The sequence below is a fragment of the Sinocyclocheilus grahami genome, unplaced genomic scaffold (assembly GCF_001515645.1).
Source record: "Sinocyclocheilus grahami isolate Dianchi unplaced genomic scaffold, SAMN03320097.WGS_v1.1 scaffold1797.1, whole genome shotgun sequence".
Lineage (NCBI taxonomy): Eukaryota > Metazoa > Chordata > Actinopteri > Cypriniformes > Cyprinidae > Sinocyclocheilus > Sinocyclocheilus grahami.
The window spans coordinates 9,330-20,566 of NW_015506976.1; the positions used below are offsets into that span (position 1 = coordinate 9,330).

General features: G+C 44.5%; 1 protein-coding gene across 1 annotated transcript in view; it reads right to left on the reverse strand.

The window, feature by feature from the left end:
* Nucleotides 1-346: 346 nt before the first annotated feature.
* LOC107572690 (gastrula zinc finger protein XlCGF57.1-like) overlaps nt 347-11,237 on the reverse strand; it is a 30,326-nt gene continuing 19,435 nt past the window's right edge. Inside the window, exon 5 of the mRNA XM_016259118.1 lies at nt 347-1,764. Within this exon, the coding sequence (XP_016114604.1) occupies nt 937-1,764 (828 nt within the window). The 3' untranslated portion in view covers nt 347-936. The remainder of the gene's footprint in view (nt 1,765-11,237) is intronic.

The window sequence follows — 11,237 nt, forward strand, 5'->3', positions numbered from 1 at the left end:
GAACAAAGCAAAGGTCCAGGCAGGGGCAAACAGTATCCGAACAGGGCAAGACGAGAGAGGTAATCCAAAGTACACAGGCAATGATCAGAACACGAGAAAACACAGACAAGGCAAGACTAAGCTAAGACTAGGAAACTTAAATCAGGCTCCGTAAGGTAGCTATCAGCTATAGCAGGGATACACACTAAACAATACTCGGCGTTGAATGGTGGCGTGAGATTTATATAGTGTGTGTTATTGGTAGCAGCTGTGTGTGATTGGTTTCAGGTGAGCTTGTGATTAGTGCAATGGAGCATGGGAAATGTAGTCCAGAGTGATGTGTAACAGTCTGTGTAGTGTGAGAGTCCATGTGGAGAGTGGGTGACCTCTGGTGGTGAGTGCACTGAAGTTTATAGACCGGATTCGTGACAGGATGCTGTCGGTAATACGCACTTACCTAAAGCTAAAAGAAATTTTGTGCCTCTAACAAGTGCTTTTGACCACCTTATTGATCTGAATGCTGAAAACACGAGGTTTGCCACAGACTTGTCCCACTGCCTGGAACGCAACTGAATGCTTTTTCAAGTGCCTCCATACTTGTAAAAACCGTGGAAAGCTAGGATTAGGAAAGGAAAGGACATGTGGCCAAGTGTGGGATCCCTGATCTTTGTAGAGAATGTCGCTGTAATCTTTACAGACATTGCACATTTAGATGGGACTAAAATCACTGAGAAGCTCTGGTAATACTTTCTTTATTCCACCTCTCCATGTAAAACTAATCCTGTCCGAATAGGACTTAACAAAGAACACAATCAGGTTCTCACACTTACATGATTTTTCATATGAATATACTAATGTGATGTTTTAATTAGACTGATCACAACTGAATTGTCTTTCTTCAGAGTGAATTTGCAGATGATTGTTGAAATTGCCATTTTCCTCAGTGTGACATGAGGTTTAGAATTTCTTTCCAGAATGAGTTTGCAAATGCCGTTTCATGTTTGTGTGATATGTGAAACTCTTTTCACACTGAAGACACTTGTAAGGTTTCTCTCCAGTGTGAACTCTCATGTGAATCTTAAGGTTTCCTTTCGTCATGAAGCTCTTTCCACACTGAGGGCAGGTGAACGGCTTCTCTCCAGTGTGAATTCTTAAGTGATTCTCAAAGTTTGATCTGTGTATGAAACTCTTTCCACACTGATGACATATAAAACAGTTCTCTTCTGAGTGAATCCTCATGTGAAGATCAAGGTGCGCTTTATATCTGAAACTCTTTTCACACTGATCACAAACAAACGGTTTCTCTCCAGTGTGAATTGTCATGTGGGAATTAAGGTACTTTTTCTGTTTAAAACTCTTCCCACACTGCGAGCAGATGAATGGCTTCTCTCCAGTGTGGATTCTCATGTGAATTTTAAGATTTTCTTTTTGTGTAAAGCTCTTCCCACACTGTTGGCAAATGTAAGGCTTCTCTCCAGTGTGAATTCTCATGTGAATTGTAAGATTTTCTTTTCGCGTGAAGCTCTTCCCGCACAGTTTGCAGGTGTGAGGCTTCTCTCCACTGTGAATTGTCATGTGGGCATTAAGGTACTTTTTCTGTTTGAAACTCTTTCCACACTGAGAGCAGACGAACGACTTCTCTCCAGCATGGATTCTTATGTGACTGTTAAGGTTTACTTTTAGTGAGAAACACTTCCCACACTGTTTGCAGGTGTAAGGCTTCTTTCCACTGTGAATTTTCATGTGGACTTTAAGGCTGTCTTTTTGAATGAAACTCTTTCCACACTGTTGGCAGACATAAGGCTTCTCTCCAGTGTGAACACTCATCTGGAATTCAAGGTTTCTGGTTTCTGTTTTTTGAGTCGGCGAGTAAGTAAAAGATTTTTCCCCAGTCATGAAATCATCTTTCTCTTCCATTTCATTCAGTTCTTGACTCTCCTCTTTCAGTGGCATCAGGTCTAGGGTGAACAGAAACAAAAACAAGTCAACACCAGTTTAACTGCACCAAGACCACTGCATTTGAATCAAAATCCAAACAAAGATGCTGAATACATGCAGCATGAGCAGTTTTTAAGATCTAAATTAGATTGTATAATTTGAAAGATTAGAACGCTAAACAGAATGCTCTGACATTAGTTTTGTGAAACTATACTACATAAAATATCTGCATGAAGCAGGAGGCGCTCATGGAACAGCAGATACAGCGTTTCCTTGGTTACCACTGTAAACAAAGCAGTGCAGCGCTTATGAACACTACTGTAGTAAGGATTATACAGAGACCAGATGTAAAGAAAATATCTGCTAAACTTTCCTATAGACAGTCAGTTCCCCTCAGAGATACATTCATATAAACTCCCACCCCCAAAATGTATAGCGATTCGTTTAACATCTCAACCAATTTGATTTGTAACATTTGTATCGATTTTCAACCAGCTCGCGGTGAATTGTTACATCCCTATCAGAAAGTGTAACAAAATCAAACACGCTGGAAACTGTCACAGATCGGCCAGACTCAGTCACCTCCCAATCACAGCAAACACCTTCACCTAAGCACTAATTACATGCACCTGTCACCAATCAAGCACCTCATCAACCAGCCTGCATAAAAGCACACACCTCAGACACCCTCATTGTCCCGTCTCGTACACAGGTAGAGGACTCTCTGACTTTACTACTGCTGACATTTGAATACTTCCTGCATTACTTACCTCCTGTGTTCCTCCTAGTGTCTCCTCATATCCAAGTGTCTCCTGTTCCTCCTAGTTCCTGGATCGCTGAGGTGTGTGCTCTTCCGTGTGCATTCCAGCTCCTGTAAAGGAAAGGACTCTGATCATTCCACTCATCATATCCTTTAAACTGTTCTACGAACTATACACTCACCGTGTCATCACCTGGATCCTACATCCGTACTCTCTGTGACCAAATAAACTTGATTGATATACTAACCTGTTGCGTCAGACCTCTTCCGTTACAGAAGACCGGACCCCAAACGGATTCAGCAATCGGCGCCCCCTCTCCCCGTTTTAGTTCTATTTTTGAAGAGTTTTGTTTTTTCCTTGTTTCTCCCCACATGCAATCGGCTGTGTGTTTCTCCGCCCTCGCTCGCCGGGATCTCCCCTTCTACGAGTATGCCGGGGAGTTTTGCAAGCTCGCCGCGGTATCGACGATGGATGATGCCACCCTCAACCATCTGTTCTGGCTTGGGGCCATCGCCCATCGCCCCTTGGACCTCCCATCACCACTGGACTGTGTTGCAGAGAAGGAGTCTTCCGGTGTCTGGGGAGTATCAGGTCCTGAGCCAGAACCAGTCCGCCGCCGTCCGCGGCTCACCCAAGGCAGCTGGCCGATCCCCAGTTCGGCCCAGGATGGGCTCCTGATCCCCAGTTCGGCCCAGGATGGGCTCCTGATCCCCAGTTCGGCCCAGGATGGGCTCCTGATCCCCAGTTCGGCCCAGGAAGGGCTCCAGCCCCAGAGCTCGCTCCAGTGTCGGCTCCAGCCCCAGAGCTCGCTCCAGTGTCGGCTCCAGCCCCAGAGCTCGCTCCAGTGTCGGCTCCAGCCCCCGAGCTCGCTCCAGTGTCGGCTCCCGGCCCAACGACCCAGTGCCCGCTCGTCCTGAGCGACCCCCAGGATACCTAGTTTTCCCCAAGAAAATTAGGGGGGCCATATGCCCGCGGCCGAACCGGCTAAGGCCACGGAGGATCCGCCATGGCCTCCCGATTCCCCTGATCCGCCATGGCAGCTTGAACTACCTGCTCCGCCCTGGAGGCCTCCCGGGTCTCCGTCCTTTACCAGCCCTCAGGGCGCACACCCTTGTCACAGATCGGCCAGACTCAGTCACCTCCCAATCACAGCAAACACCTTCACCTGAGCACTAATTACACGCACCTGTCACCAATCAAGCACCTCACCAACCAGCCTGCATAAAAGCACACACCTCAGACACCCTCATTGTCCGGTCTCGTACACACGTAGAGGACTCTCTGACTTTACTACTGCTTACATTTGAATACTTCCTGCATTACTTACCTCCTGTGTTCCTCCAATTGTCTCCTGTTCCTGAATCGCTGGGTTGAGTGCTCTTCCGTGTGCATTCCAGCTCCTGTAAAGGAAAGGACTCTGATCATTCCACTCATCATATCCTTTAAACTGTTCTACGAACTATACACTCACCGTGTCATCACCTGGATCCTACACCCGTACTCTCTGTGACCAAATAAACTTGATTGATATACTAACCTGTTGCGTCAGACCTCTTCCGTTACAGAAACATGTTTAACACAAAATTAGTGTTTCATCACTGTATTTTTTAAAAGACAGGAAACAATAAAAGGACCGTTAAACTGTAAAACTAAATTTACTACATTTATTTGTTTCATCAATAATGCATGTGTCACGGTGCACCTACGGTGAGGAGCGAGGAACGAGGAGAACGGTGGAGAATCAAGATACACAGTCTTTATTGACATTGACACCACAGGAATCACACGTAGGACACAGGGATTGACGATCAATACCGGATGGGAAACGAGGGGCAGAAAACACTTTAAATACACTGAAACTAATGGGACACACCTGGGAACAATGGAACAGAACGTGGAACACCTGGAACAAATGACAACACAATCAGGACAGGAACAGGAAGACCAAATAAGGAAATAAACATAACCTGGCGCACGTGGGGGAAGGAAACACACACAGACACGGAACAGAGTCTGACACTTGGCTACTCTGAGAAGCATATGATAACTGATTTACTTTAGAATCATATAGCAAATTCACATAGAAATAATACTTTAAATGAACAATAACAACATTTTTTAAATGTTATGGCTTGATGAGGCACCTGCATGAGTTGAATGGACTACTTTTTATGCTACTTTTTAGGATGCTTTTGTGTGCTTTTTGAAACTTGTAAGAGAATGTGAAAGCGAATAATGAATGAATTCTCATTTCTGGGTGAAATATTCCTTTAAGGTAATGGGTTTAAAGAGAGAAGATGAAAGAGAGAGAAAGAAACAGTGCAGTGAAAGGGCTAAAAACTCACTTAGGATGCTTCGCTGAGCATGAGGCCTATATAACCTGGAACACGTGGGGGAAAAAAAAACACAGACACGGATCAGAGTCTGACATTACAGGGTGGGTGCCCTGGAGGCTGGTGCAGGACTGAAACACGGGGAATACCTCCAGGGCAGATCAGGCAGTCCATGGCGGCACAGGGAGCTCAGGGGAGCAGGTAGCTCTGGGAGCCATGGCGGAGCAGGCAGACTAGGAGGCCATGGCGGAGCATACAGTTCAGGAGGCCATGGGGGAACAGGGAGCTCGGAGAGCCATGCTGGGACAGGGAGTTTGGGGAGCCCTGGCGGAGCAGGCAGCTCAGAAGGCCATGGCGGATCAGACAGTTCAGGAGGCCATGGCGGAGCAAACAGTTCAGAAGGCCATGGCGGAGAAGGGAACTCAGGAACTCAGCCCGGCCGCTACGGACGAACGCATACCACCCCCCCCAAAATCCTTAGGGTGAATATCGTCTTTAGAGGCCTAACTCAGGAACAGTGGCCCTCGCTGGGTTTGACTTGGGGAGCCCTCCTTGGGCTCGACATGGGAACTGGAGCCCTTTCTGTGCTACACTCGGGGACTGGAGCCTTCTCTGGATAAACTCGGGGACTGGAGCCTTCTCTGGGCTAAACTCGGGGACTGGAGCCCTCTCTGGCAAGGCAAGGCAAGGAAAGGCAAGTTTGTTTATATAGCACATTTCATACACAATGGTAATTCAAAGTGCTTTACATAAAATAAAATAATAATAATAACAATAAAACAAGGAATTTAAAAACTTTGAAAATAATTTAAAAATGTATTTATGAGGTTTAAAATGAATTTAAAACAGTTAAGAATAGAAAATGATTATACATAAAATATAGTGCAATCAGTTCGGACGTTGCCGAGCGAACAAAAAGACACATAAATGAAAGCATTTTTGACATTAATAAAGATTTGAATGAAAAGTAATAATTTGTTTTATGTTATTTCAATCGTGAGTTCATATTTACGGTCATGTTACTCAAAGAAATGTTTGCAAAAAATCGCTAAAGTTTGCTAACGTCATATCATTACAAACTGCACAATAGTGCCACAACATATTTTCATGTCTGATCAGAGCGATAACCACCATAGACATTGAGGGAGGCTAGTCCCCCCCAATAATTATAAATCGAGGGGTATGAATTATCTCAGCATAAACTGGCTTCAGCGGCAACATGGATGCCTGAGCGAACAAAAAGACACATAAATGAAAGCATTTTTGACATTAATAAAGATTTTAATGAAAAGTAATAATTTGTTTTATGTTATTTCAATCGTGAGTTCATATTTACGGTCATGTTACTCAAAGAAATGTTTGCAAAAAATCGCTAAAGTTTGCTAACGTCATATCATTACAAACTGCACAATAGTGCCACAACATATTTTCATGTCTGATCAGAGCGATAACCACCATAGACATTGAGGGAGGCTAGTCCCCCCCAATAATTATAAATCGTTAAACCCTTTTCTCAAATATTGCCAATTGGAGAGCAAGAGAGGGAGACAGAGAGATGAAAGTTGCGTGTATGCGCGTCTGTGCGTTTCTCTTTTTAGAGTGAGTTTACTTCAAAAACAGCGATTTTATCTTCTTGTTGCTGAAAAATATAATGTAGCAATTCAGTATTTAACCTGTTATTAATGAAAGTCGTGGGGCAGCGTTGACAAGTATCTTTGCTCCTGGATGTGTGAGCTGCGCAATCTCTGATATGTGTGTGTGTGTGTGTGTGTGTGTGTCAGTAAGCAGCACATTAATATAGAAAAATAATTAAAGGCTCTAATGCTCACGTATTTAACCTGTTATTAATGAAAGTCGTGGGGCAGCGTTGACAAGTATCTTTGCTCCTGGATGTGTGAGCTGCGCAATCTCTGATATGTGTGTGTGTGTGTGTGTGTGTGTCAGTAAGCAGCACATTAATATAGAACAATAATTAAAGGCTCTAATGCTCACTAGTATAGGTGTGTGTATTCTAGGAGCTAGACGACGTATGATGACGTGTGACAGCATAGTAGTGGTGTCCCAATTCTTAGGGGAATATTTTCACCCCTACCCCTTGACACTCTGTTTCACGGAACAAGGGGAAGGGGTAGGCGGAGGGGTAGGGGAAGGGGTATAAAATAGAATTGGGATTGGGCCTAAAGACTACCTTTTCAATAATCTTGCCTACAAAAGGAAGATGTTGATATTGGTCTATAGTTGCTCAATATGGTGTTATCAAGATAGCTCTTTTTCAGAAGGGGTGAACTTTTTCAGTTAACAACTGCAGTTTTCAGGGAATTTGGAAAAGTCCCAGAAAGAAGTGAAGAGTTCACAACTTATAAGAGATCTGCTTCTAAAATAGTATCTTCTTTTTGATATTGTGGTCGAATATGTCTAACCTCTGCATAACTTGGGGATGTGCTAATCGCCTTTCTGATATTATTGATCTTCTCAGAAATGAAGGAAGCAAACTCATTGCATTTGCTGTCGGAGAGCATTTCACTGGCAATCTGATTTGGGGGGTTTGTCAGTCTCTCAACAGTAACAAAAAGAGTGCAAGTGTTGTTTAAGTTACTGTTTATAAGGTTTGAGAAGAATGACTGTCTAGCTTTGCCTAGTTCCACATTGAAAGCATGAAGGCTGTCTTTATAGATGCTATAGTGAATTTCAAGTTTCATCTTTTGCCACATCCGCTCAGCTTTTCTGCATTCTTTTCATACTCTGAACTGCTGTTGATTTTCTCCAAGCTGATTTCTGTCTGCCAGTCTTCTTGCTGACTTTCACAGGAGCAATGTCATCAATAACATTCTTAACTTTTGAGTTAAAGGAATTAAGGAGAAGATCAACAGAGTCTGCAGAAATGCTTGGTGTTAAAGATATAGCCTCCATAAATAGCACACTTGTGCTTTCGTTAATGCATCTCTTTCTGACTGAGACCGATCTAGATTCAGTGGTAACAGAGATCAATATATCAAAGAAAATACAGAAGTGATCAGATAGTGCTACGTCCTTAATAACAATGGATGAAATGTTTAGACCTCTACTGATGATTAAATCTAGAGTATGTCCACGATTGTGTGTGGGTTAATGCACATGCTCAATCAGGTCAAAAGTGTTTAAAACAGTTATAATTTCTTTTGTAGTTTTGTTTTCTGCATTATCTATGTGAATATTAAAATCCCCTGCAATAGCAAAACAGTCAAACTCTGAGGAAATCATTGATAGCATTTCTATGAACTCTTCAGCAAAGGCTGGAGAGTATTTTGGAGGCCTGTAAATAATGATAAACAGAATGCGTGGAGCACCTTTCAACACAATCACTAGATATTCAAAAGACAAGTACTGGCCAAATGACGCTTGCATTGATAGACATCTTTAATTAGAGCAGCTACACCTCCACCTCTCCTAACAGTCCTGCAAACACTCATGAAAGTGAAGTTAGGAGGGGCTGTTTCATTGAGGACCGTTGCACTGCAGCTGTCTTCTAGCCATGTTTCATTTAGAAACATAAAATCCAGGTTGTTTGTGGTTATTAAGTCATTGATTAGAAATGATTTATTTTTTAGTGAGCGAATGTTTAAAAATGCTAACTTGATGGCATTGCATTTTGTCTCAACAGCAATATTAGCTTGATGCATAACAGGCTGCAGATTAGATCAGTCAGCCGTACGGCTTAAGAAGGCCTTAGACTTTCCATCACGTGATAAAACAGAAATAGAGAAAACTACAGGCACACTGGGTTCCCAAAAGAGGACGATATCCGCTTCATCATGCCTGGAGCTGATCTGTGCTGGTCGCTGAGGGAATACATCAGCTTAGTGCTGTGGATCGCCGGATCGGCTTTCACCGTGGACGAAGCAGAGTCCAGCCCGGGGTCGTCACATGTGGTTACCGCTCCTTCGTCGGATCCGCCGGGCGCGGCGTTCTCACCTCTGCTCACTCTAGCCCGGCCTCAGCTCACACTAAGCTGCGGCTTCAGCTCACGCTAGTCCGGCCTCAGCTCACTCTAGCCCGGCCTCGGCTCACTCTAGCCCGGCCTCAGCTCACACTAAGCCGGGGCTTCCGCTCACGCTAGGCCGCTGTGTTTTTCGTTGTGAAAGCGAAACTACTTTGTTTGGTCCTGGAGCCTTTCCTGGGCTAAACTCGGGGACTGGAGCCCTCACTGGGCTAAACTCGGGAATAGGAGCCCACTCTGGGCTGGATTCGGGGACTGGGCAGCGCTTACGAGAAGCTGGCACTGGAGGGTGCTCTGGAGGAGCAGGCACAGCAAGGCGCTTTCGAGGAGCTGGCACTGGAGTGAACTCAGGGGCTGGAGCTGACACTGGAGCAGACTCGGGGACTGGAGCCGACACTGGAGCGAGTTCTGGGGCTGGAGCCGACCGCCTTCTCCTCCTTAGATTCCCCTTTAGGTTTGGGGTGAAAGGAGTGATCGGCGGGCTTGAGTGAGCCGCGGCCGGTGGGCTGGAGAGCGCCGCAGCCGGCGGGCTTGACAGCAGAGATTCCGGTGGGCTTGAGCGAGCGGCGGCCCATGAACTTGACTGAGGAACGGCCGGCGGGGCTGGTTCTGGCCCGGACACTCCCCAGACACCGGTAGATCCCTTCCCTTCAGCATAGTCCCTTGGTGTCTGGGAGGTCCATGGGGCAATGGTAGTTGGCCCCGAGCTAGAACAGAGAATTGATGGTGGCGTCATCCAATGCCGTCGCCGCGGCGAGCCCACAGAAATCCCAGGCGCACTTAAAGAAGGGGAGATCTCTGCGGGCTAAGGCGGAGAAACGAACGCCGATTTCCATGATCGCGGGGGAAAAAACAAGAAAACAAAAGACTTTCATAAACGGAAACAAAATGGGGAGAAGTGGTGCAGCTTACTTTCTGTTTAGGTCCGGTATTCTGTCACGGTGCACCTACAGTGAGGTGCGAGGGACAAGGAGCGAGGAACAAGGAACGAGGAGAACGCTGGAGAATCAGGATACACAGTCTTTATTGACATTGACACCACAGGAATCGCACGTAGGACACAGGGATTTACGAGGGGCAGAAACACTTTAAATACACTGAAACTAATGGAACACACCTGGGAACAATGGAACAGAATGGGGAACACCTGGAACAAATGATAACACAATCAGGACAGGAACAAGAAGACCAAATAAGGAAATAAACATAACCTGGAGCACGTGGGGGAAGAAAACACACACAGACACGGAACAGAGTCTGACAGCATGATATTTTCAGAAACAGCTTATTTAAAATCTAAATGATTTGATCTAAATCTTGACGTAAACTTTTGCCAAGGTTTTATTGGTGCAAAGTAAATGTTTATGTGTTAATCAGTAGAAACCTATTAAACATACTGGAGATATGCTTCAAATTTGTAGTTTTGTTGACTGTATATTCAAGTTGCAGCAGTTCTCAGCTCAGCAGACTTCACGTACTGCAACAGCGGATCTCGATTCAAGAACCGGTTGCAGCCGTTTTCGAATCCCCAGAACACTAAACGGAGAACTGTCTTACGGACACGTTCAACTGATGAGCTGGAGATACGAGCATGCGTGAAGCTAGCACTGACTGAACCGAACTGTTTCTTTTGGAGAACTGATGGTGTGCTGATACTATGAGTGCTGGTCAACTGAGGACTTCAATGAGGGGGCAAATTTGGCTAAATGTAAGTTTATTTAATAACAAATAAACTGCACTGTAAAATGCAAATGCAACTAGTTATATTAAAGACAAGTTTTATCATGATGCACATGCAACAACTGTTCAGTCAAAACATATAAATAATTTTGACTATTTACTAGGGGTGCAACGGTATACTTATTCGTACTGAAAATGTTCGGTAAGGGTCTTTTGGTTCGGTACGCATGTGTACAAATACAGCATTGTTTTCACCACTGCACGAGCAGAACTTCAGTTTTATAGATTGTTACATTTGTTACTACAGACTTCAGTCAAACACTTGTCAAATAGGAGACAGATGAACAGTCATCATACTCTATGGAAAGATACAATTGTAGGCCATCAAAATTATAACTAACTCCATAATTCTTAAGAATTAACTCCAGGGGCAACATATACAATGAAAAGAGTTGGACCAAGAATCGATCCTTGTGGAATCCCTCAAGAAATATTAATAGATGATGAGCCACAGGTCCCAATCCTAATTGAACATGTCCTGTCCTGCAAATTTGAGGGGAAGCATTTAAG